This window comes from Mobula birostris, chromosome 21, assembly GCF_030028105.1.
Source record: "Mobula birostris isolate sMobBir1 chromosome 21, sMobBir1.hap1, whole genome shotgun sequence".
NCBI classification, from domain to species: Eukaryota; Metazoa; Chordata; class Chondrichthyes; order Myliobatiformes; family Myliobatidae; genus Mobula; species Mobula birostris.
In genome coordinates this window covers 12,438,522-12,466,335 of record NC_092390.1, presented here as the reverse complement: position 1 = coordinate 12,466,335, position 27,814 = coordinate 12,438,522, and the positions used below count along the sequence as shown (strand labels likewise).

Genomic DNA, 27,814 nt, shown 5'->3' with positions numbered 1-27,814 from the left:
GTTTTCTATTTGCGTTCTTTCATGTAAAAGTTATAAATAATCTTAAACATCCATTTACGGTGATGGAAGAAAGTTTAGCAACGTCAGTGGTAGCTTTTTTATACAGACAGTAATTCAAAGGTTTAAATTTAAGTTAATATCAAAGCACATATACAATGCCTATAAAAAGTATTCCCCCCCCCCCCCGGAATTTCTCATGTTTTATTGTTTCACAACATTGAATCAGTGGATTTAATTTGGCTTTTTTTAAAACACTGATCAACAGAAAAAAAGACTCTTTCATGTCAAAGTGAAAAGATTTCTCTACAAAGTGATCTAAATTGATCACAAATATAAAACACAAAATTACTGACTGCAAAAGTAATCACCCCCCCCCCCTTTAATATTACACACCAAAACACCACTGGTGTCACCATTTGGTTTTGGAAGATATGTAATGAGTTAAATGGAGATCTGTTTTTGGAGACCTGTGTGCAGTCAAGGTGTTTCAATTGATTGTAGTAAAAATACACCTGTATCTGGAAGGTCCAACTGCTGGTGAGTCAGTATCCTGGTAAAAACTACACCATGAAGATAAAAGAACACTCCAAGCAACTCTGCAAAAAGTTTATTGCAAAGCACAATTCAAGAGATGGATACAAGAAAAATTCCAAGTCATTGAATATCCCTTGGAGTACAGTTAAGTCAATCATCAAGAAATGGAAAGAATATGGCACTGCTGTAAATCTGCCTAGAGCAGGCCATCCTCAGAAACTGAGTGAACGTGCAAGAAGGGGACTAGCGAGAGAGGCCACTAAGAGACCTATAACAACTCTGGAGGAGTTACAAGCTTCAGGGGCTGAGATGGGGGAGACTGTGAATACAACAACTGTTGCCTGGGTGCTTCACCAATTGCAGCTTTATGGGAGAGTGGCAAAACGCTATGTTTGGCGTAAGACAAACACCGCACATCATCAAAAACACATCATGCTCTCCTGTGAAACATGGTGGTGGCTGCATCATGCTGTGGGGATGCTTCACTGCAGCAGACCCTGGAAGGCTTGAGAAGGTAGAGAGTAAAATGAATGCAGCAAAATACAAGAAAATCCTGGAGGAAAACCTGATGTGGTCCGCAAGAGAACTGCGACTTGGGAGATTTGCTTTCCAGCAAGACTACGACCTCAAGCATAAAGCCTAAGCTACACAGGAATGGCTTAAAAACAAAGTTTTGGAGTGGCCAAGTCAGAGTCTAGATCTCAATCCATTGAGAATTTGCGGCTGGACTTGAAAAGGGCTGTTCACTCACAATCTGCATGCAATCTGACAGAGCTTGAGCAGTTTTGTGAAGAAGAATGGTGAAAAATTGCAGAGTCCAGGTGTGCAAAGCTGATAGAGACCTATCCACACAGACTCAAGGCTGTAATTGCTGCCAAAGGTGCATCTACTAAATACTGACTTGAAGGGGGTGAATACTTATGCAATTAATTATTTTATGTTTTATATTTGTAATTAATTTAGATCACTTTGTAGAGATGTGTTTCCACTTTAGTATGAAAGAGCCTTTTTCTATTGATCAGAGTCAAAAAAGCCAAATTAAAACCACTGCGATTCAATGTTGTGAAACAATAAAACATGAAACTTCCAAGGGGTTGAATACTTTTTATAGGCACTGTATGTCACCATATCCGCTGTCTGTAAGGAGTTCGTACTTTCTCCCTCTGACCGCAAAGGTTTCCTCCGGGTGCTCTGGGTCCCTCCTACAGTCCAAAGATGTACCCGTTGGCAGGCCAATTGGCCATTGTAAATTATCCCACGATTAGGCTGGGGTTAAAACAGGGGATTGTTAGGCAGCGTGGCTCGAAGGGCTGATTGCGTGCTGCGTCCCAATAAATAAATATACCCACCATATGGTGTGCACAGCCAGGGGTGGTGGTAGAGGCTGATACATTAGGGACATTCAAGTGACTCCTCGATTGGCACATGGCTATAAGAAAAATGGAGGGTTGTAGTCTCTGGAAGAGGGAAGGGGTTCGATAGGTTGTGGAGTATATAGGTCAGCATAACATTGTGGGCCAAAGGGCCTGTACTGCACGGCCCTATGTTCTAATTTATGTTTAATTCATGCCTTTTCCAGTGAATATCGCTTATTTGATGCTCTGTCCCTGTGATGCTGCTACTGGTAGGCTTTTCATTGCACCTGCGTGTACGTGTGCTAGTGTAAATAACAATAAACTCTAGTTTGACTTTGACCTCAGCATTCCTCCTTTCCTATCCCATCCCTGGACCTATCCATCTCTGATCTCAATGACTAAACTCCTGGACAGAGAACTCTGAAGATTCCAATTCTTCTAAGTATGGGAATTTCCCTGGATTTCATTCCTAACTGAGCTTACCCCAGACTGTGACGACTGGCTCTTAGCCAAGGGAAACACCCACATTATACTCACTCCCAAAAAATTTATCTTTCACTGAGGTCGCCTCCCATTCTTCGCCCTGCCAGAAAACAGCTCAAAAAACAACAGAAGGAAGAAAACTTCCCATCCTTATTTTGATTCTCTTTCTCCAGCCTCTGAGACTTTTATAACTTTGTCCATCCCAGTTTCGATCACTCCACCACTGGTGTGTCCCACAAACTCCTTCCCCATCAGCCCATGTGTCACACAGATTCCTTCCCCAGTTAGTCCCATAAACCCCTTCCCCATCAGCCCATGTGTCACAGATTCCTTCCCTAGTCCCAGTGTGTCCCACAAACCCCTTCCCCATCAGCCCACGTGTCACACAGATCCCTTCCCCAGTTAGTCCCATAAACCCCTTCCCCATCAGCCCACGTGTCACACAGATCCCTTCCCCAGTTAGTCCCATAAACCCCTTCCCCATCAGCCCGTGTCACACAGATCCCTTCCCCAGTTAGTCCCATAAACCCCTTCCCCATCAGCCCGTGTCACACAGATCCCTTCCCCAGTTAGTCCTAGTGTGTCCCACAAACCCCTTCCCCATCAGCCCATGTGTCACAGATTCCTTCCCTAGTCCCAGTGTGTCGCACAAACCCCTTCCCCATCAGCCCATGTGTCACACAGATCCCTTCCCCAGTTAGTCCCACAAACCCCTTCCCCATCAGCCCATGTGTCACACAGATCCCTTCCCCAGTTAGTCCCACAAAACCCCTTCCCAACAGTATATTTGCACAAATCCCTTCCCCAGCCAGTCCCAGTGTGTATCACAAACCCAATAAAAAATAACTTCTCTTCTTCTTGTGATTCGGTTAATGAGCAATATTGTGGTGTTAATCAGAAACTATCCCAGCCACTTACGAAGTCATTGAAGAGGGTGTCACTGATCAGGCGATGAGCCCGCTGGTACTGGTCCAAGTTGGTGTGGTTCTTCTCCCCGTACATGTCCAGAATACTCATTGCAGCCAGAACCTTCACTGACGCCGAGTCCTGCAATAGGATGAACTGTCAGCCTCTACGAGGAACCCCATTCCCGTCACCCGGATGAAGGGCCCAGTGACTGCTCCCAACACTCACTCCATGCTGCAGACTGGTTTCCAGGACAATGCCCCCAGGCTCGCTGCGCTGGCCTGGCCTAACCCAACCTCGAGCTGACTCCACAGTCTCAAAAGCCATGTGAAGTTAATGCTGTTTGACTATGGAGGCACCACTGCTAAACCCCTCAATGTCTTTTTCAATTTCTATCCATCCCTCTGATTTCTTCCCCATTCGGTCCTAGTCCATCTGTCAAACTCCTTCCCCAGTCAGTTCACATCCCATAGTCATAGTCATACTTTATTGATTCCCAGGGAAATTGGTTTTCGTTACAGTTGCACCATAAATAATTAAATAGTAATAAAACCATAAATAATTAAATAGTAATATGTAAATTATGCCAGGATCTAAGTCCAGGACCAGCCTATTGGCTCAGGGTGTCTGACCCTCCAAGGGAGGAGTTGTAAAGTTTGATGGCCACAGGCAGGAATGACTTCCTATGACGCTCTGTGCTGCATCTTGGTGGAATGAGTCTCTGGCTGAATGTACCTCTGTGCCCAGCCAGTGCTTTATGTAGTGGATGGGAGACATTGTCCAAGATGGCATGCAACTTGGACAGCACCCTCTTTTCAGCCACCACCGTCAGAGGGTCCAGTTCTATCCCCACAACATCACTGGCCTTACGAATGAGTTTGTTGATTCTGTTGGTATCTGCTACCCTCAGCCTGCTGCCCCAGCACACAACACCAAACATGATCCCACTGGCCACCACAGACTCGTAGAACATCCTCAGCATCGTCCGGCAGATGTTAAAGGACCTCAGTCTCCTCAGGAAATAGAGACGGTTCTGACCCTTCTTGTAGACAGCCTCAGTGTTCTTTGACCAGTCCAGTTTATTGTCAATTCGTATCCCCAGGTATCTGTAATCCTCCATCATGTCCACACTGACCCCCTGGATGGAAACCGTGGTCACCAGTACCTTAGTTCTCCTCAGGTCTACCACCAGCTCCTTAGTCTTTTTCACATTAAGCTGCAGATAATTCTGCTCACACCATGTGACAAAGTTTCCTACTGTAGCCCTGTACTCAGCCTCATCTCCCTTGCTGATGCATCCAACTATTCCATTAAGTCCTTCCCTGGTCAGTTCCAGTCTGTCCCTTGAATTCCTTTCCCAGTCACACCCAGCCCATCCCTTGAACTTCTTCCCGAGTCGGTTCTGGTCCGTCACTGGACCAGTCAATCCTGGGTCATCCCTTGAACTCCTTCCCCAGTTGGTCCTGGTCTGTCCAATCAGCCTGAGATGTACCGGGCAGGTCACTGGGACCCAGTCTCTTTGCCCACCACTGACTCACCCGTAGCTGCTGCAGGTAAAGCGACAGGTCCCGGATGAAGTTCTTAATCAGCCGCTCTTGCTCCCGGAACCTCCGCTCTACCTCCTCAAACTCCTCATCTCTGATCTGAAAGAGTAGAGAGAGATTGTTGGCCTGAGGAGACTGCAACCTTTTCCAAGCAGGGAGGGTATAAAATCTGTACAGGCAGGAGATCCCCTGCAATACAGTTCATTAAAGACACTTGCATATCTATAGTGCTTTCCCCCCACCACCACCCCATCCACCTCACAACCCCTTTCATCTCCTACCATCAGGCAGGGCATATCGCATTATTAGGTCTGCAACTGCGAGGATGAGAAACAGCTTCTTCCCCCAGGCCATAAAACTACTGAATTCCCTGCCAGGTCTCATCACTTATGAAGTGCCAGTACCATTATACCGTTTACTTTTTAATTTGTGTCATAAATGCACTTTATGATAAATGTCAATCTTCTGGAATACATTTCATTATTTGTTAATTTATTTGTGGTAATATTACTTTATGTGGTGTGTGTGTGTGTGTGTGAGATGTGTACTGTGTTGAGTACATTGGACCGGAGGAACGTTGTTTTGTTCGGCAATATATATTATACACAGTTGAATGACAATGAAGTTGAACTTGATCTGTACTGTACTGTGCGGTGTTGTAATATGTTCTAATTACTTGCAACTGGTGATGGGCCGAACAGCCTCATGCAGTGTCTTAGCAAGTAAGCCCTAATCGGTTTGATTTTTTTTCTCTTTCAGAAATCACCAGAAGGCCAGGAAACACCTAAATCTCTTGTGGAGTTTCCATTGCAAGAAGGTGCATCACAGACCTCCGATGGTCACCACACAGATACAAGTCCGAGGGTCAGAGGTCCAGGCCGCATAATTCCCCTCCCCATGACTCCTTCGTCCTCCTACCTGAGGAGCCAAGCCGGTGAGGTGCTTGAGGTGGCTGCTCACTCGGTTTGACTTCTTTATAATGGAGTGCATGCTTAATTTGGAGATCTTGTCCATCAGAGAGTCCTCATCACCCTTACGATACTTCAGAACTGCACAGGGACACAGGAGACCGAAATCAACTACAGTTTGCAACTCAGTTACGAAAAGCGTCTCTCGACATTGGCTTGAAGTGTCATCAGCACACACGTAACCCAAATGAGCATCAGGGACAGGTGACAAAAAGACTGGTCAAAGTTCACGGAAGTGTGGGGAGGTGGGGAAATGGAAGGAGTTGCTGGAGAATGTGGTAGAGGGAGATATAATGTTTAATAGGTACATGGGCAGGGACTTGGATAGTCGTGGGGTTAAGGTTTTAATGTGATCGGTGTGGATGGGTATTGTGGTTGGCATGGGTGAGGTGACCCTATGATTCTAGGTGAGAAGAGGACAGGACAGAGCCACACTTACCCAGGTCCTTTCGCCGTTTGTACTCATTAATGTTTACATTGAGTTCTTTCACTGCGAGCACTGCCTCTTCCAGTGGCCTCTTGTCATGGTGCCCCTCTGGGGTGGTGTTCAGCAGCTCTGACAGTAACAGCGGGTACCTCATCACCCGCTGAACAGGCTTAATGAGGAACGAGCCCAGGTTGATGTAGTTAGTTTTCCCCCTGGGTTTGCAAGGAAAATATGCATATTACCATCCATTTTAAAACAAAATCATCCACCTTGAGTTGGATTGACAGGACCTCACTTCGGACTCAGCACTCTGTGAAGTACGTCGAAGTGCAGAAGACACTTAAAAGTGAGGCGCACACGGTATCCATGGAGACAGTGGGGGATTTCTGAGAACAGTGGACCCTTCAGGGGCTTGAGTGTTTTGTAAGTAACAATAATCATATTTTAATTTGAAACTACAAATAGATTATGAAGCTTTGATTATTGTAACATGCACTGCTGTATCATCATTCAATAAACATTGGCATGACTAATAGAGACTTAATGTGATATGAGCCAGAAATGCAGGGTGTTGGTGATTCACTTGTTTTTATTTTGTTTGGAGATATAGAGTGTGGAACGGGCCCTTCCAGCCTCTCGAGTCACGCCATCCAGCGGCCTCGGTTTAATCTTCATCTAATCACAGGGCAACTTACAATGACCAATTAAACCTTCTAACCAGTCTGTCTTTGACCTGTGGGATCAAACCAGAGCACCCGGAGAAAACCAAAGCAGTCACAGGAAGGAATGTATAAACTTGCTTACAGGAGGGATGCTGGAAATGAGTGTCGGACTGTGATGCCCAGAGCTGCCCCACCCGCTACGCCACCCTGGTGCAGTAGTGTACACTGAGGAACTGACTCTTTCCTCTTTTGTTTTGGAGAGATTTTAGGAGATATTTTTTATAAAAGAGATTATGAGAAATTGTTTCTGATAGAAAGAAGAGCAGTAAGCAGAGGAAATAAATTGAAAGTAATGACAAAAATAAATCACAAACAAGAGAAAATTTGCAGATGCTGGAAATCAAATGTGTATTACTAGTACATGGGGAGAATTTCTTTTCACAGTCAGCTGACTTCCTTGGACCACACCAACGGCAGAAGTAGTCGCTGACTCAACAGTAATTTTCAAAAGGGAATCAGATCGTTCACCAAAGGGATAAAAGATTTTGCAGGAACTTGCAGGAGGCCGTTGCCAGGACTTGAGGGACTGACTTATGGAGAGAGGTTGAGCAGGGTGGGAAGCTGCTTTTATAGAGTGTTTGGGAAGGAGGGCTGATCGCACAGAGGTGTATAAAATCACGAGGGGCGTAGATAGGGTGAATGCACTCAAGTCCTCCCCCTCCAGGGTGGGGGAATCGAAAACCAGAGGGCATAGGTGAGAGGGAAAACACTTAATAGGAACCTGGCAGGCAATTTTTTATATCCAGAGGGTGATTCCGTATATGGAATGAGCTGCCAGAGGAAGAAGTTCAGGCATTACATTAACAGCATTGTAAAGGCACTCAGGCACATGGATAGGCAAGCTGAGCCAACACAGGCAAAGCAGATGAGCTCAGGTGGGAATCTTGGTTGGCATGGACCAATTGATCTGAAAGGCCTGTTTCCATGCTTGTGTGACTGACTGCAGGCAAGGAAGAGAGAAGGGGAAGGAGGTCCATAGTGAGCAGAGAGTCCTATCACAGATATAAGGGTTGGGGTGGGGGGGGAGGGGTCTCCTTTGAGTGTGCAATCTTCAGTAATTCAGTGAAGATACAAAGCAGGTATTCATGGTGTACAATCTCCCATCAAACTCCTCACCCAACTTCCTCGGTAGGGTTAATCTATTAAGCATCCCACTGAGCTGATTAAACTGCCTGTGACATAGTTTCCAGGTCGCTTTGGATTACATTGTCACAAAAGATAAGGCTGGAGTGGGCGGGTCAGACTAGAGAGGCTCTGAGAATCAGCACTCCTCCGGGCTGCGAATGTTCAAGGAGTGAATGGAACAGCTGTCCATCATCTCGTCTCAGCCAAACAGGATTCCCTTCTCGTCCAGCTCAACCTGTGACTGGGCTGGGATTCTCTGTATCTAACCCGTGCTGTCCCTGTCCTGGGAGTGTGTGATGGGACAGTGTAGAGGGAGATTCACTCTGTATCTAACCCGTGCTGTCCCTGCCCTGGGAGAGTGTGACGGGACAGTGTAGAGGGCGCTTCACTCTGTATCTAACCCATGCTGTCCCTGCCCTGGGAGTGTGTGATGGGACAGTGTAGAGGGAGCTTCACTCTGTATCTAACCCATGCTGTCCCTGCCCTGGGAGTGTGTGACGGGACGGTGTAGAGGGAGATTCACTCCGTATCTAACCCGTGCTGTCCCTGCCCTGGGAGTGTGTGATGGGACAGTGTAGAGGGAGCTTTACTCTGTATCTATGCCTTGCCAACCCTGACAGTTTGATTTCCCGGTTCTGACCCCTCTCCCACCCTCGCGTGAAGAACCAATCAGATACATAGAATAACTCATAGACTGGATCACATGGTTTCAATATTATTAGTTGATCAACAGTGCAGGGCGGAACTGAGCGTACACAGGGGGTGGGTCAAGGCAGAAGCAGGCTAACGAGCTTAGTGCGAGCTTTGTTAGGATGGGAGACACGCTGGAAACGGTGAGGCAGAGGGAATTTGGCACAACATTATGTTACACACACCTTGGGTGTTAAAGGGGACCAGAAGTTGGCACCGAGTCCTGGGAACATGTTGTGAACTGCAGAGGGAGTGGTGCCGTGTAGGCTGGAGCTTGAACCTACAGCAGGAACACACTCTCTCTGTTGTTCCCTGCTTCATTCCATCTCTGCCCCTCTCCTGTGTCCCCCCCACCACTTTCTGTTCCTCCTCCTCCTTATCCCCGAGCCTTCTTCTTCTTCTCTCTGTGCTCTTGTTTCAATCGTTAAAGATTAGCTTTATTTGTCACACATACACCGAAACATACAGTGAAATGTGTTGCACTGCTTCAATGCCTAACACAGTCCGAGGATGGGCTGGGGACGCCTTACAAGTCTCGCTGTGCTCCTGCTGCCAAGGTAGCATGCCCACAGCTTACTACCCGTCAACGAACGCCTTTGTAATGTGGGGGAAAATGGGAGCACCCGAGGAAGTCCATGTGGTTATGGGGTGAAAGTGCAAACTCCTTATGTGCAGCGGCAGGAATCAAACCCAGATTGCTGGCACTGTAAAACATTGTTACTTTGCCGCCCTTCCTCGACCTTCCACCCCCCCAGCAACTCTCCCTCTACCTCCTTCTTCCTGTCTGGCTCCTTCCATCTCCCTCCCCCTTCCTTCCATCTCCCTCCTTCCCTCCCAGCACCCGTCCTTAGCCCTCAGAGCAGAAGAATACGGTGGCACCTCAGTTACATTGCTGCACGTAACCCTGATGCAGGAGGAGCAATCACGGGGAACCTAAATTCGGTTAACTAAATAGATATGATCAGCTTGTGAACTTGTTCCCCAAGACCATAGGACAAAGGAGCAGAATTGGGTCTTTCACCCCGTTGAGTTCTCCTTCTCTCCCTCCCATTGGGCTCTGCCATTCCACGTTGGCCGATGTACTATCCCTCTCAACTCCATTCTCCTACCCTCTTCACAATTTGTTCCTGCAGCGCAGGGCTCTGGGCGATAGCCAGGAACGCAACTACCATGTACACTTTACTCTTCTGCACACTGCTGAAACGAACGACCCTGAACTTTCAGTCGGCTGACAGTCTTTGTAATGCCATCGACGCCTGGCTTGCTTTCTCCCTCCCTCTCATACCATCTCTCCCCGGTACCTCACCCGCACCGGTTCCTTCCCCTCTGCCCAGCCCCATCTGGCCAGACATAACCAAAGCACAGAAAGACTGCTGGGGAGGGGTGGCAAAAGCAGGTGATGAAGAGGTGACAGGTTGTAGGGTCTGACTTACCACTGACGATAAATTGCTCTGTAGGGTGAGCAGGTTCGTGCGGAGAGGAAGAAAAGGCAGTTACTGAGAGGACAGCAGAGAAACCACACACCGTGTAACCCCAACAGCACCACAGACATGAGCCCAGAGACCTGGCACCCAGTCTGTTCCCCCTTAATAGAGAGCCCCTTACCACAGTCCATCCACACAGAACCTGTTCCCCCTTAGAGAGCCCCTTACCACAGTCCATCCACCAAGCCTGTTTCCCCTTAATAGAGAGCCCCTTACCACAGTGCATCCACCGAGCCTGTTTCCCCTTAATAGAGAGCCCCTTACCACAGTCCATCCACCGAGCCTGTTTCCCCTTAATAGAGAGCCCATTACCATAGCCCATCCACACAGAGCCTGTTCCCCTTTAATAGAGAGCCCCTTACCACAGTCCATCCATGATGAGGCTAAATTCAGGTTGGAGGAGCAACACCTCATATACCTCCCCCTCCCTTCCTCTATCCCTATTTCGCTCTACCCCCTCCCCCAGCTCCCTCATGGTTCCGCCTCCTTCTTCTACCACCCATTGTTTTCAGGGCTATGACATCAATGCTTCCCCTCCCCCACCCCTTTGTCTTTCAAATTACTGGTCTTTCAACTGAAGCTACAAGCATTCTTCAAATCCTTCCCCATCTTTCATTCTTCAGTCCTGACGAAGGGTTCCGGCCCGAAACGTCGATTCATTGTTTCTGACTGATGGTGCCTGACCTGCTGAGTTCATCCAGCGTACTGAAAGTGTTGCTTTGATCACAGCATCTGCAGATTATTTTGTGTTTACCATCCACCGAGCCTGTTCCCCCTTGATAGAGAACCCCTTACCACAGCCCATCCACAAAGAACCTGTTTCAATATTCATTCCGCTATCACAGAGAACCCATTATCCTGTTGTGGCTGTTAATCATAGTCCATTCGATAGCCACAACATTCACTCCCTGCACTATTTCCCACACATTCCCCATTCCCACTCCCTGTACTATTTCCTATTCCCATTCCTCTTACTGTCCATTGCCCACGCAGCATCCATTCTACATGTTACATTCCTCACACAGCGTGTCTATCAGCCACAGAGAGTGCATTATCCCAGTGCCATTAATGACCACTGCCCACACAGCACACAATACTCAGACTGTTCACTTTCCACACAGCGTCACTTCCCACAGTCTCTGGTGACAATCTCCCGATAGCCCAGTCACATATTGCCCATTACCCGCACATTGTCCATTATCCCAAACCATCCACAGCCTCCCCAAGTTTACTAAACTATCCTCAACTCGTGGACTGCCCTAGAAAGATTTGTTTTCTTTCTCACACGTACAGTGAAATGTGTCGTTTGTCTCAACAACCAGCACAGTCTGAGGACGTGTCACCGTGCTTCTGGCGCCAACATAGCGTGCTCACAACTGACTGACCCGACCCGGTACATCTTTGGAATGTGGGAGGAAACCTCACAGCCCTGGGAAGTACTCCTCGCAGATGGCAGCAGAATTGAACCAGTGTCACCTGCGCTGTGGTAGCAATATGCTAACCACTACACAACCGCATCACTCAAATCTCACTGCGTGTTTCATGTCTTACCGGAGGTGATCCAGACAGGTGTTGATGTGCCCCTGAATCTCCTTGTCCTTCTCGTACATCTCCAAGAGGGCGATGGCTTCTTCGTGGTTTTGACAGTAAATATTGTACATGTCCTGCAGCTCATTTCTGTAGGACAGGAAGACCTGACCTGGACATGGGAAGGAAAGACAAAGGGATATTACATCCGATTGAACAATTCGCTCTTTTTTCTCTTTTATCCTACAGCTGAGCACAAGTAGAGGCACTAATGTGAAAGGGCAGGGAGGGGTGAGGAATTCCAGGCTGTGATTGTGGGAAATAGTGAATTGAATTATGAAGACCGTCTATTCAGTTCCTCAAACCTGTACTATCGTCATCGGATCATAACTGATCTGAGAGTCAATATCACCTACCTACTTTAACTCTGGTCCCCTACAACCCCAACCAAATCCAGGTGGGGCCATCTTCTTGCAGCCACAGTTGCAAGAAAAATTACATGGTTTTCTGCATTAATCAATCATAAAATCTGGTCTGATCTTCATCCAAGTTACAATAATAGACAAACACAATCTGCCCAAACTAATAACACACGGAGAATTGTACTTTTCATATCTTTATTGAACACATTCACAGTCCAGGCTGAAAAACATATGTGAACTCTTGTATGCTTAATCATTCACAGTCCAGGCTGAAAAACATATGTGAACCCTTGTATGTAATAACTGGTAGAACCTCCTTTCGCAGCAACAACCTCCACCAAACATTTCCTGTAGCTGCTGATCAGACTTGCACAACGGGGAGCAGAATTTCAGACCATGCCTCCATTCAAAGCTGCTTCAGTTCATCAATATTTCTGGAATACCTTGCATGAACAGCCCCCTTCAAGTCATGCCATAGAAGCTCAATTAGGTTACAGTCTGGACCCTGACTTGGCCATTCCAAAACACGAATTTTCTTCTTTTTAAGCCATTCTATTGTTGATTTACTGTTGTGTTTTGGATCATTGTCTTGTTGCATCATCCAACTTCTCTGAAACTTCAGTTAACAAACCGTTACCCTGACATTCTCCTGTAAAATATCTTGATACAGTTTTGAATTAATTGTTCCCTCAATGATTACAAGCTGTCCAGACCCTGAGGCAGCAAAGCAGCCCCAAACCATGATGCTCCTTCCACTATGCTTCACAGTTGGGATGAGGTTTTGGTGTTGGTGTGCAGTGCCCCTTCTCCTCCAAACATAGTGGTGTGCATTTCAGCCAAGATGGTCAACCTTTGTCTCATCTGTCCACAGAACATTGTCCAAGGAGCATTGTGGAACATCCAGGTGGTCTTTTGCAGTGCTTTTCTTATAGTGGACACATGAACAGAGACTTTTGCAAGTTCCAGAGATCCTGCAGGTCTTTTACTGTTACCCTTGGGTTCTTTTACACCTCCTTCAGCATTGCAGGTTGTGCTCTTGGTGTGATCTTCGCAGGATGCTCACTGAGCTTCCTCTGTTTGGAGACAATTCCTCTTACTCCGGACTGATGAACATTCAGATCTTTAGAGATGCTTTGGTAGCCTTTTCTGGCTTCATGCGTCTCTACAATTCTTCTAAGGTCCTCTGAAAGTTGCTTTGATCAAGACAGATATTCCTTGAGAAGAGCCGGCTCTGTCAGTAACCTGACTCGGTGCGTCTTTTCTATAGGGCAGGGCACCTCTACAACCCACGTTTCTAATCTCATCTCATTGATTGGAACAACTGACTCCAAATAGTTTTTGTAGAAGGCATTACCTCAGAGGTTCACATACTTTTTTTGAGCCTAGACTGTAATTATTTAAATGGTGTACTCAGTATTGCCAAGAAAAAGTACAATTATTTGTGTGTCATTAGTTTAGGCAGATTGTGTTTGTCTATTATTGTGACTTAGATGAAGATCAGACCACATTTTTATGAGCAATAATGCAGAAAACCAGGTAATTGCAAAGGGTTCACAAACCTTTTCTTAAGACTGTAGCACACCAACCCAGTCCAAGCCGTGCCATCTTCTTACAGCTACTCCACCAACCCAGTCTGGGTCATGCCATCTTCTTGCAGCTACCACACAAACCCAATCTGGGCCATACCATCTTCTTACAGCTACTCCACCAACCCAGTCTGGGTCATGCCATCTTCTTGCAGCTACCACACAAACCCAATCTGGGCCATGCCATCTTCTTACAGCTACTCCACCAACCCAGTCTGGGTCATGCCATCTTCTTGCAGTTACCACACCAAGTCAATCCGGGTCATGCCATCTTCTTGCAGCTACCACACCAAGTCAATCCGGGTCATGCCATCTTCTTGCAGCTACCATCGGGCAGGAGGTACGGAAGCCTGAAGTCACACACCACCACATTCAGGAACAGATACTTCCCTTCAACAATTCCGTTCTTGAACCAACCAGCGCAACCCTGATCACTACAGTTTAACAACACTATGACCACTTTGCACTGACACGGACTTTTTTCATTCTAATTGTTTTCTTTCTGTTCTTTTTTCTTGAGAATGCTCTTTATCTGATGCTACATATCTGTAATGCTGCTGCAAGTAAGTTTCACCATACACCTTTGCAAACATGTACTTACTTGTGCATATGACGCATGCAAGCTTGACTTTAGCATTAAGAAGGCATAGATAGTGGCCAACCTTGTGAGCACTTCCAGCATTTCCTGTCCTATTTGGGATTGTTTTCTGCTTTTGAAATAATCCAGAGTTTAGAAAGCTCTGCATGAAGACATCCCAGAAGTCACCCAAGGTCGGGCTTGAACCCGTGTCACTGGAGCTGTGAGATGGCAGTTCTCCCTGCCACACCACTGTGCCAGCCTTAAATTAACCTTCCCACCATCATCGTTGGCTGCCTGCCTCCATCCTGGATATTCCCCACCCAAAGTACAAACACCCTCCCTCCACAGCACCAGCAAACCTGGTTCAATTCCGCTACTGTCTGCGCGGAGTTTGCATGTTCTCCCCGTGACTGCGTGGGTTTCCTCCAGGTGCTCCGGTTTGGTTTCCTCCGACACTCGTACAGGATTAGCGTTGGTAAGTTGCGGGCATGCTATGTTGGTGCTGGAAGCACGGTAACACTTGTGGCTGTCCCCAGAATATCCTTGGACTGTGTCATTGACACAAAAAACGGGTTTTATAAGACCATAAGACAGCGGAGCAGAATTAGGCCATGGCTAACCCATTTTCCCTCTCAGCCCCATTCTCTGTACATTGACATGCTGTATGTTCTGATGTACACCATGGAATCTAGCCTCCCCTCATGCACTCTGTCCACACTTGTTGCTACCTTGGTAAAGAAGCTAACATAATCAAAGCCCCCATCCACCCTAGACACTCTCTCTTCTCTTCCCTCCCAGCAGACAGAAGAAACAAAAGCTGTAAGCATGTACCACCAGTCTGAAGGGCAGCTTATGCCCAACTGTTATCAGATTCTTGAACAGACCTCTTGTATGATAAGATGGACTCTTGACCTCACAATCTACCTCATTACCATCTTGCACTTTATCATTTACCTGCACTGCACCTTCTCTGTAACTTTTACACTTTATCGTGCATTGTTATTACTTTATCTTACACTCCCTCAATGAGGATCTGATCTGTATGAACAACACACAAGTTTTTCCACTGTAACTTGTGACAATAACAAACCGATTCCAAGGTGCAGGTCAGGATGGAAAACTGACACACAAATCTGGGGGGGGGGATGATCACCAGATAAGATCATTAAAGAATTTACAAATGCTGCCCTATAGATTCCAACAACCACCACCACAACCTGCCCCCTACAAGCTCCAAGCGACACACACAAAATGCTGGAGGAACTCAGCAGACCAGGCAGCATCTGTGGAAAAGAGTCAGTCGACATTTCAGGCCGAGATCCTTAAGCAGGACTCCTACAGGCTCCTGTGGAGGCTGCTCTTCCACAGGCAGACGAAGGAAACTGAGGGATATGAGGCTTGTACAGGAAAGAGGCACTGAGACAGGATATCATCCACAATAATATTGGAAGGGGACAAATGTCCTGTGGTGGCTGCTGCTATTTGTTAAGGAAACAGGCCAATGACTTTGCACTGCCCAAGTGATAAATCAACCGACTAACCTGCCAGCCTTTGGTGTTTGGGAGGAAACCAGGGCTCCCAGAGGAAGCCCACGCGGTCACTAGGAAACCAAACAGCACAAACTCCTTACAGCAGCGGGAACTGAACTGCTGTAATAGCATTATGCTCACCGTGCCGTCCCCAAAGCAAGAACGTAACAAGCAGCATTGAAATGGTGCACCAGGAGAACCATGCACTCTGATACCATCACAACACAGATCAACCGATTGTTAATTGTGAAAGGAATCGAGGGATTGGGAGTTAGTACAGGAAGAAGGCCCCGAGCTAGAAGATACAGCATTTTGCGTTGAACAACTGTTACCCCTGGTGCAGAGGCGAGTGACGTGGCATCAAAACAGCAGCTGGAGTGAACACCACTCTCCGCATCAGTGGTGGCAAGGGAGAAGTAGTTGAGAGCTTCAAGTTCCCAGATGTAAATATCACCGACATTTTGTCCTGCTCCAGCCACACGGACGTTATAATCGAGACATACAAAATGCTGGAGGAACTCAAGCAGGTCAGGCAGCGTCTACGGAAACGGATAAACAGCCAAAGGATCTCGCCCGAAACGTCAGCTGTTTATTTATTTCCATAGATGCTGCCTGACCTGCTGAGTTCCTCCAGCATTTTGTTGTGTTTTGCCTTGGTTATCCAACATCTGCAGATTTTCTCTTGTTTTTCACACTAGTGCCCCTAGCCCTCAAAAGGCTAAGGAATTCAGCCCTGATGACCCGAACCAATTTTTACAGGTGCACTTGGAACAATAATGCTCTGCCCAACACCGCACACAACTGTAGACAATTGAGAACACAGCTCAGCCTATCATGAAGCCTTCCCTTCATAAGCTCCATCTACGCCTCCTCCCAGCCTGGGATAGCAGACAACATAATCAAACACTCCACCCAACCACCCCCAGACATGCTCTCTTCTCCCCCTCCCACTGGGCAGAAAATATAAAAGCTTCTGCAAATAATTCAGGAGGTGTGCAGCTCAGGCGGTTGATGGTTGTGATGTGGAGAGGAAATCCCATCACTGATTGGCCACATGGCCAGTTTCCTCCCACATCACAACTGAGTTTCTGAAATGACAACCAATCGGCTGATTGGTAAGTATATATATAAGCCAAGCATTCAAAGCTGGGTGCCAACCGCCGTAAAACAAGAAGAAGAAGAAGGACACACCTCAGTCGACAGCGCACTTACAATGTTTCCTCACATGGTGACGAAACGTTTGCAACTAAATTGCCAAGATCAGAGAACAACTCAACCCAACCATGAAAGCTTCTATTTCCACTGCTGTGGAAAGCCTTGTACAGGATAAAGATGAACTCCTGATATCAACGTGGTCCATGCACCTTATTGTCACTCTTGTCTGTAGCTCTAACACTGCATCTGCATTCTGTTATCGTTTTCATTTCGTACTGCAATAACGTACTAACGTATGGAATGATCTGTCTGGATGGCATGCAAAACAATGTTTTTCACTTCATCCAACTACTGAGAATTACTTCATAAGTCAATTTTATCAAATCAGGGAATTTGGGAGAACACACACAAGTCCTCATTGAAGAATCAGCAGTGGAAAGAGGGAGCGGCTTCAATTTTCTGGGTGTCAGCATCTCTGGAGATCTATCCTGGGCACAGCGAGTTTGAGATGACTTGGTAGGTTACCAAAGACTCTAGCAAATTTCTACAGATATACCATGGAGAGCATTCTATCTGGCTGCGTCACCGTCTGGTATGGAGGGGTCACCAACTGCATCACGGGCACTAGCCTCCCCAGCACGTCTTCCAAAGGCGATGCTCAAGAAGGCAGCATCCACCATAAAGGGGCTCTCACCACCCAGGACATGTCCTCTTCTCATTGCTACCGTCAGGGAAGAGCTATGGGAGCCTGAAGACCCATGCTCAACATTTTAGGAACAGTTTCTTCCCCTCTGCCATCAGATTTCTAAACGGCCCATGAACGCCACCTCACTGTATTTCCTCCTTTTTTGCATTTTTATATACCTTATTGTAATTTATGGTAAGTTTTATGTATTGCACTGCACTGCTGCTGCAAAACAACAAATTTCACAAAGAAAGACACTGATAATGAAGCAGACTTTGATTCACTCTGAGCCACTGGGAACAGAAGGCCAGTGGAAATCAGCAATTAATTCGCTGAACGAGTACATTTGAAGGGCTGCATATCTTCCTCCTGCTCCGACTTGCTCTGAACGTTGGGAGTTGATTCACTTGTCTCTAGCCTTCCCCTCTCCCTTTTGCCCCAGTGGGGAGTGATATACCATACCTATGGTGTCCGTTTCCTCCAGCTCCTCGAGCAGTCGCTTGGAGACCTCGATGACGGTCTGGATGTTCCCGAAGAGAGCTTCGCAATCTACTTGCTGCAGCTGAGGGAAGAGAGGGTGAGGGCTATTAACTGAGGGTCAGGGTCCACTGGCTCTCACAGATGGGGTGGGGGGGGGGAGGGAATCTTCAGGTGGTACAAACAATCTACTGGAGGATTTCAGAGGGTCGAGCAGCATCTGCGGGAAGGAAGGAATTGTCCACATTTCAGTTCAAGTGTTTTGACTCGAAATGTCAACGATTCCTTCCCCCCACCCAACAGATGCCGTTCGGCTGTTGAATTCATCCAATGGCTGGTGTGTTGCTCCATATTCCAGTGTCTGCAGGGATCCTCAAGAATAGCTGAGGATGAAAACTTCCTGGGAGGAGCGGGAACGAGGGAGCCATAGGAGGGGCAGTACTGGGGGCGGAACACTGCTCTGCGTTATGGACAATAGCAAGGCTACCACAACAAGGGAGTCGCTGTGTATAACACTCACAAAACCGGCAGGACACAGCAAGTCAGTCAGCATCTACAGAGGGCAATTATCAGTCGACGTTTCAGGCTGAGACCCTTCATCAGCACTGGACAGGTTTCTGGCCTCTGCCCCCTTTCATTTCCAGTGCTGATGAAGGGTCTTGGCCCAAAGTGTTGAAAGTTTATTCCTCTCCATAGACGCTGCCTGACCTGCTGAGTTCTTCCAGCATTTTGTGTGTGTTACGTTAAGATTACTAGCATCTGCAGAACCTTGTGTTTGAGAGTAGGTCTGGTGTACGACTTAGTGGAGAATTTGCAAAGAGAAGTGCAGGTTCCCATGTGCTTTCCACCCGTATCACTTTGATAAAGGTTAGCTTTTAATTACCATTTGTACAATGAAACATACAGTGGAATACGCCATTCACATCAACAACCAGAACCAGAGGGCACAGCCTCAACATTGAGGGGCGACCTCTTAGAAAAGAGGTAAGGAGGAATTTTGTTTTTTCAGCCAGAGAGTAGTGAGTCTGTGGAACGCTCTGTCACAGTCTGCGGTGGAGGCTAAGTCTGTAGGTACATGTAAGGCGGAATTTGATCGCTTCCTGATCGATCAGGGCATTGAAGGATATAGCAAGGCGGCAGGTGTATGGGGTTGAGTGGGATCCGGGATCAGCCGTGACGGAATGGTGGAGCAGACTCGATGGGCTGAATGGCCTCATTCTGTTCCTACGTCGTATGACCAACACGGTCCGAGGATGTGCTAGGGGTCAGCCTGTGAGTAATGCCATACTTCCGGCACCAGTGTAGCACGTCCACGAATTACTAACCCTAACCTGTACATCTTTGGAACGTGGGAGGAAAACAAAGCACCCAGTGGAAACTCTGGTGGTCAAGGGGAGAACGTGCAAACTCCTTGCAGACAGTGGCAGGATTTGCACCCCGATCTAAAGCTGTCGTTGTAAAATATTATGCGAAATCTCACACTACCACGCGGTGGGTCTGGCGAGTCTGCCAGGAGCCATGCGGGTGGCCTAAGTGAGTGTGTGTACCAAGTTCTGCAGCTACGATGCAGGAGCGTGGAGAGGGGACTGCAGGATTGGATTGGTGAACGGACTGCCAATCAAGCAGGCTACCGGGCCCTGACTGGTGCCAAGCTTCACAGGTTCTGTTGGAGTGGCACTTACTCAAGGCAACGCAACAGCCAGGTCACTGGCCAAGCAGCACCCTCGGGTGAGTTTAAGCAGGAGGATGTGAGCTGAAACGTTTCTCACTCTCCCCATCCTTATTGTTAAAACTGTGTGTCCAGAATCCTTGCCTTTGAGACCCAAAGAATCTGTCTCATTTCCATCACAACATTTCCACCCCTCACCCTCCAGGACATCAAGTCTACCCACCTGGGAAACACCCCTCGCCTGCTTGGCTTGCAGTGGGACGAGCACGTTCTCCACACACATCTCCAGGTCCTTAATGTAGTCGGCCTCGGTCTGCAGTAGCTCCTCGATCACCTTCGCCCTCTTCTCCATCATCTTCTGCTCGGGTCTCTCCACTGCCGCCGAGGCCCGCCGTGGCCTGAGGGAGGCGTGGTCAACAGACAGCAGCGTCATGTCTGCGGAGATACAAAGGGTTAACTCCAAGTCAATAAACATCGCTCCGCCCACGCTCATAAAGAATGCGACTGGCAGTCACCAGCGGCACGATAGCATTGCGTAACGCCTTACAGCGCCACGGAGGGGGATTCAACGCCCGCCACTTCCCGTAAGGAGTTTATACATTCTCCCTGTAACTGCATGGGTTTCCTCCTGGTGCTCCTGTTTCCTCTCACATTCCAAATACCTACAGGTTAGGGTTACATGTTTGTCTCAAAAGCATGATAACACGCTGACTGCCCAGCACAACCTCAGACTGCTGATGCAAATGACACATTTCACTGTATGTTTCGATGTTTATGTGACAAAAAGAGCTCATCTTTCTTCTTTTTTTCCATTTCTTTGTTTATTGCAAGGCCACCGTTTATTGCCCATCTACAACTGCCCTGGAGACGGTGGAGCTACGCTTTCGTTCCTGAACAACTGCAGTCTCCCTGGTAAAGGTGCTCTAGGGGAGGGAGTCATAGGGCACCTCAGCACAAAAACAGGCCCTTTGCCCTAACTAGTCCATGCCCAAATGTTATTCTGCCTCGTTGCATCGAGCCTTGCCCTCCATACCCTCCCCATCTGTGTATTTATCCAAACTCCTCTTAAATGGTGAAATCAAACCTTCTGACAGTTCATTCCACCTGCGAAGAAAATCCCCCTCTGGTTTCCCTTAAATATTTCACCTATCACCCTTAACCTGTCACCTCTGCTCTAGTCTCACCCAACCTGAGAAGAAAAAAGCTTGCTTGTAGTTACCCTATCTACAACCCTCATAATTTTGGATACCTCAGTCAAATCTCTCCTCCTTATACTACACTCCAGGGAATAAAATCTAAACCTAGTGAACCCATTACCAAGGACCTCAAGTCCCGGAAACATCCATCATCAAGGACCCCCTAACATCCAGGCTATGCTCTCGTCTTGCAGCTGCCATCTGGCAAGGGGTACAGGAGCCTTAGGTCCCACACCACCAGGTTCAGGAGCAGTTATTACCCCTCAAACAACAGGCTCTTGAACCATGTGGATAACTTCACTCTCCTCAGCACTGGGCTGATTCCACAACCTACGAGCTGGGCTCTCTTTCAAGGTCCCTGCAACTCAGGTTCTCAGTACTATTTATTTACTGTATTATATACAGTGGTTAAGGTGTTCGTCTAGTGATCTGAAGGTCGCTAGTTCGAGCCTTGGCTGAGGCAGTGTGTTGTGTCCTTGAGCAAGGCACTTAACCACACATTGCTCTGCGATGACACCGGTGCCAAGCTGTATGGGTCCTAATGCCCTTCCCTTGGACAACATCAGTGGCATGGAGAGGGGAGACTTGTAGCATGGGTAACTGCCGGTCTTCCATACAACCTTGCCCAGGCCTGCGCCCTGGAAACCTTCCAAGGCGTAAATCCATGGTCTCACGAGACTAACGGATGCCTATAAATATTATATATATATATATATATATATATATATTTGTATTTGCACAGTTTCCATTTGCACATTGGCTATTTGTCAGTATTTGATTTTGTAGTAGATACACACATACAGTGTACGCATGGTGACATATACATATTCTAATACTAAATTTGCTTTGAACTTTCCTATCCTTAAATGCATTCAGGGGCTGTTCACACACAACTCTCACACAAGGTGCAATGATGTCTCATTGTGCCCGTCCCCACCCGTCCCCACCCTTCCTGCAGGATCTTCAAGTGCACTGGGTGTGGCTGGTCAGGCTACTGTCTCAGGGACCTGGCTTCAGTCCTGAAATCCTGACCTCTGACACTGTGTGGTGTCTGCACATGTCTTTCTGACTGACTGTGTGGCTTTCCTCGCCTGGGTGACTTGAGCCTTCTTGCTTAGGTGAACACCACAGCCAATCACTCTGTCCTGGGGTGATTGGTTGTGGTTGGTTCTTGATTATTAAAGGCATCAAATATTATTTCATTTATTTATTGGGATACAACGTGGAGTAGGCCCTCTGAGCCACACCGCCCAGCAATCCCCCGATTTAACCCCAGCCTAATCACAGGACAACTTACATTGACCAAGTAACCTACCAACCGGTACGTCTTTGGACTGTGGGAAGAAACCAGAGCACTCGGAGGAAACCTATGCGATCACATGGAGAACGTACAAACTGCTTACAGGTAGTGGCGGGAATTGAACCCAGATCGCTGGTACTGTAAAGCATTGCGCCAACAACTATGCTACCGTGCTGCCCCATTATGGGGAGTCGGCAGGAGAGTGGAGTTCAGAGAAAAAATAAATTAGCCTTGATCAAATGGCAGAGCAGCTCGAATTGCCCAATTCTACTCCTACACGCGTCTTATGCTCAACAGAAATGCCTGTATATCACAGGCCTCGGGCCTAGTGTCCAGAATCATTTGTATACTTTAGGTTGTCTCTTTTGCAATGCTAAATAAATGCACATGGTTGTCGTTGCATAAGCAAGCTATTGTTGCACGATTGTTTTTCTATCTATGAAGCAGGGGAGTGTTCTAAGAGAAGCATGCCAAGGTTTTTGTCTATCCCTCCCAGCTCCTGCAGAGACTGGAGGTGACCGACCTAACCAGTTGTACCAGAAGCTGCTCCCTCTTCCACACAGTGCGGGTGTGAAGAGCACCTTCTTCAGAGAGACTCCCTGGGTCCTGAGGCAGCAGACGCGGCCCACGCGGAGATCTCCGACGGGGAACAGGAGGCGCCTGACGGGATGGGTGGGCCGCTTGCAAGGTGGCGCATTCCTTTCAACCTCAGGAACTACAGGTCATGGGTTAAGGGTAAAAGGTGAGATGTTTAAGGAGAACACGAGGGGAGATTTCTTTACTCGGAGTGTGGCGAGAGTGCAGAACAAACTGCCAACAGAAGTGATGGATGTGGGTTTGATTTCAACAGTTCAGAGAAATCTGAAATTTGGAATTTGGATAGGTAAATGGAGGGGAGGGTCCAGGTGCAGGTTAATGGGATTAGACAGAATAATAGTTGAGCATGGACTGGTTGAGCCGAAAGGCCTGTTTCTGTACTGTCCATTTCTGTGCTATGACTTTTTGAGTATCAGAACCAGGTTTACCATCACTGACATACTCTATGTCGAGAAACTTGTTTTTTGGCAGCAACATAGTGCAAGGCATCAATAATTACTACAGGTTAAAATAAACAAATAAATAGTTTGAAAGCAGAACAGCGTGGAAGCAGTCATGGACCGTTCAGAAATGGCAGAGGGGGAAAAAGCGGGGGTGGGGGAGGGGTTCATATTCTGCGTTAAAGTGAAAAACTTAGTTTTGTGTGCCATTGCTTCAAAAACATTGAGTACTCTGAGGTGGTACCATGGAAAAACGGTAACAAAATGAGGAATAGAGTGTTACAGAGAAAGTTTGGCAAGGTTCTTCTTTAGTAAGGGCATCAAAGGTTTGAGGAGAAGGCAGAAAATGTGGTTGAATGGAAAAATAAATCAAAGTTCTAAGTAAATGTTATCATCAAAGCATGTATATATTACCATATACAACCTCGAGATTCATTTACTTACAGTAGAACAGAGAAATACAATATAATCATTGAAAAATTACAAAGTCTAAGATTTTTGATAAATCAACCATGATAGAATGTTGATCGCTCGATGGGCTGAATGGTTTAATTCCACTGTTTTATCTCATGGTTTAATACAATAGCAGTTGTATGGTCTGGCCCAGCTTTGTCTCTCTTTTCGAAACTCTTAAGGCCTTTGTTAGATCACCTCTCAGCTGACCTCCCGAAAGAGAATTCAACCCATCTGTGGAAACTCTTGTTTCTTCACTATCATCCTTATAAAGCTTCCCTGCAGGCCCCATGCTCTATCTATCTCTCCCTTCAATCATTTCTACTGATGTTCTCAGCTGTGGAAGATCCACTTTCTCCTCATACGGGAAAAGCAAAGATTGTTTTGGGAGTCACAGACACGGCCAGCACAGGAATGGGCATTTCTGGCCTGGCTAGTCTGTGTCAAATGTGGTATCCATCTCTGCTCATCCCATCTGCCCAAATCAGACACACTTCCAATGTTCCTGTCCAAAAGTATTGTAAGCATTGTAATTGAGAAGGGGACAAAAGAGAGTGGGGGGGATGAGGGGAGAGAGGAAGGGAGGGGGGAGGGGGGAGGAAGGGGGAGGGGGAGGAAGGGGGAGGGGGAGGAAGGGGGAGGGGGGAGGAAGGGGGAGGGGGGAGGAAGGGGGAGGGGGGAGGAGGGAGGGGGAGGGGGGAGGGGGGAGGGGGGAGGAAGGGAGGGGGGAGGAAGGGAGGGGGGAGGGGGGAGGAAGGGAGGGGGAGGGGGGAGGGGGGAGGAAGGGAGGGGGAGGGGGGAGGAAGGGAGGGGAGGGGGGAGGAAGGGAGGGGAGGGGGGGGGAAGGGAGGGGGGGAAGGGAGGGGGGGAAGGGAGGGGGGGAAGGGAGGGGGGAAGGGAGGGGGGAAGGGAGGGGGGGGAAGGGAGGGGGGGAAGGGAGGGGGGGAAGGGAGGGGGGAGGGGGGGGAAGGGAGGGAGGGATGGGGGAGATTTAGACGCAGAGTTTGCAATAAGTTTGTAGAGAAATCCAAACAATCGCAAAGTCCAATTTGTTTCTTAAATTCCAAATATTTATCCAATTCCCTTTTGAAAACTACAACCAACTACGTGTCCCCAGAGCAGGACTTGATTATTTTCTGTTAAATGCCCCCAGAAGCTGTTTGCAGATTATTTCAAACGTGTGCTTTGCGGGCCGCTATCGCTTTGCTAGCAGGAACGGCTTCTCTCCAGTTAAACCCCTCCATGGGCTGTTAATGCGTCGTTACCAAGCCCGTCAAATTGTCCTGGACTGCCCCTGAATTAATAATCAATCTCCTGCTGCCTGTTACATATGAATCAGGGCGAGTGTAAAAATGTACAGAGTGGTTTAATGACTCTCAAAAACAGAGAGCGAGAGCAAATTCAGACCGTCAGCAGTCAAGAACAATTTAAAGTGTCCTGATAGGGTTTTGGCTCGAAGGATAATCCTCTCCATAGCTGCTAATTTCCTCCGGCACTTTGTGTGTTACACGTCGCTAAAGATTAGTTTTGTTTGTCACACGTACATCAAAACATACGGAGAGATTTGCCGTTTGCGTCAACAACCAACGCAGCCCGAGAACATGCAGTTTGTAAGCGTTGCCAGCACTTAACAGTGGCCAGAACTTACTAACCCAGATATACTTGGAATGTGGGAAGAAACCGGAGCACCCGGAGGAATCCCATGTAGTCATGGGGAGAAAGTACAAACTCCTTACAAGTAGTGACGGGCGTTGAAGTCGAATCACCGGCATTCTGCTACCGTGCTGTCCAATTTGACGATCATTTATCCCTAAGCCAGGTGTATTCGCCAGTTCTATTTTCCAGTGTCCAAGGTTTGTGGTGGGACTGTTCCTTTAAACGTGGGGCTTGGATTTCTTGACAGCACACACTGGATTTAGTCTCCATGACAACGGTACACTGTCCAGGCCTGGCTAAAACCACAGGTTCACTGATCTGCCGCAGGCTAAGAGATTAACGCCTGCCCCCCTTCCCCCCACCGTTACTGAAATACAAGTCCAGCCGACAGCTCCCTGCCACCCTCCCTTCTCACCCCAGTCCCTCCCGCATTCCAACCTGCTTGTCTCGGGCAGTGAAAGGCTCCAGGCTTCATTCCTATAGTCTGGACAATGCCTGCAGAATTAAGACTGCAGGAAACTGCAGAGAGTTTTGGCGCATCACAGGAACCAGATTCCCCTCTATGGACTCCGTCTACACTTCTCGCTGCCTCCGTCAAGCAGCCAGCACAATCAGACCCCACTCACCCCAGACATTCCCTCTTCTTCCAATTCCTACTGGGCAGAAGATACACGGCTTGAAACCAGGATCAAGGACAGCTTCTCTCCAGCTGTTACAAGACTATGGAATGGCTCTCTTGTGCAACAAGGTGGATCATAACCTCTCACTCTATGACACAAGGGTTACTGCAGCGGCTGTTAATCTGGACCAATACACACAAGGTGCTGGAAGAGCTCAGTGGGTCGGGTAGCACCTATAGATGGGAATATACAGTTGATGGTTCGGGCCGAGACCCATAGGTGCTGCCTGACCTGCTGAGCTCCTCCAGCACGTTGTGTGTATTCCTCACACTCCATGTTGTCATAGCCTTGAACCTTATTGTCTGCCTGCACTGCACACTTCATTCTGCATTCCATTATTGCTTTCCTTTATACCTCCTGAAGCCTGAAGGCACACACTCAGTGATTCAGGAACAGTTTCTTCCCTTCTGCCATCCAATTCCTAAATGGACACTGAACCCATGAACACTACCTCACTTTTTTAATATATATTATTTCTGTATTTGCACAATTTTTAATCTATTCAACATACATATACTGTAATTTATTTATTCATTATTATTTCTCTTCAATGCAATATATAATCTAGAGCTGCTGCTGCTAAATTAACAAATTCCACGACACATGCCAGTGATAATAAACCTGATTCCTTGATGTACTGATGTGACAAAATGATCTGTCTGAATGGCATGAAGAACAAAGTTTTCACTGAGACAACAGTAAACAAATTTACCAAATTACTCTCAGTCACAAAGACACAGGGTGGAAATAGGCCTTCAGCCCATTGGATTTGTAGTGACACCATTCACCTATTTTTGACTAATTCAACTGTGACACATTTTATTTTGCTCATAGTTCCATAAATGTTCACCAGATTCTCACATAAGAATGGAAATTTACAGTGGGTAATTAACTCAATGACCCTGGATGTCTAAGGGATTTTAGAGATACAGCACGATTACAGGCCCAACGAGCCCATGCCACCCAATTACGCCCATGCGACCAATTAACTTGGGTGTTGGGGTGGAGATATGCATCTATCAAAGGAGGTGAAAGATGCTTCTCCCCTCTACTGGCCTGTGGAACACCCTTAGGCAAGACGTAGCGTCTGCTTAGCCACCGCCCCCCCCCCCCCACTGGATCAGGGTCATGCGAGGCCACGGGAGCAGGTAGTGGAAGCTGGTGCGTATCACAAGTCCTGGTTGTGCGACCACTGACGCCAAGCAAGGCCATCGCTAAAGAGTATTGATAGTGGCTGGGGTCACCCATCTTGTAAAGACACTGCCCAACAGAAGGCAATGGCAAACCCCTTCTGTAAAAAAATTTGCCAGGGACAATCAGGGTCATGGAGATAGAGCACATAAGGATGATAATGATCATGACGACCTACTAACCTGCGTACAAAAAGCTGGAGGAACTCAGCAGGCCAGGCTTCGCACATTTAGACTGGTGAATGGAGTCAGCACAGATCCAATGGGCTGAGAGCCTATTTCCATCCTGTGTCTTTCTGACTGTGAGTAATTTGGTAAATTTGTTTACTGTTGTCAGAGTGAAAACTTTGCTCTACATGCCATCCAGACAGATCATTTTGTCACATCGGTACATCAAGGAATCAGAACCCTTCGAAGTTTGCCGAAAGGTTTCG

General features: G+C 47.5%; 1 protein-coding gene across 3 annotated transcripts in view; it reads right to left on the bottom strand.

Annotated features, from left to right (window-relative positions):
• Positions 1-27,814, bottom strand: part of dnmbp (dynamin binding protein) — a 135,628-nt gene that overhangs the window by 13,763 nt on the left and 94,051 nt on the right. For 2 of the 3 annotated variants that reach the window (XM_072238958.1, XM_072238957.1), the window contains exons 5-12: positions 20,092-20,303; positions 18,185-18,284; positions 11,790-11,937; positions 10,188-10,205; positions 6,230-6,429; positions 5,741-5,871; positions 4,817-4,921; positions 3,291-3,419 (exon numbers count right to left, since the gene is read on the bottom strand). In XM_072238958.1, the coding sequence (XP_072095059.1) occupies positions 3,291-3,419; positions 4,817-4,921; positions 5,741-5,871; positions 6,230-6,429; positions 10,188-10,205; positions 11,790-11,937; positions 18,185-18,284; positions 20,092-20,303 (1,043 nt within the window). The remainder of the gene's footprint in view (positions 1-3,290; positions 3,420-4,816; positions 4,922-5,740; positions 5,872-6,229; positions 6,430-10,187; positions 10,206-11,789; positions 11,938-18,184; positions 18,285-20,091; positions 20,304-27,814) is intronic. The other variant, XM_072238959.1, reaches the window with a different exon arrangement.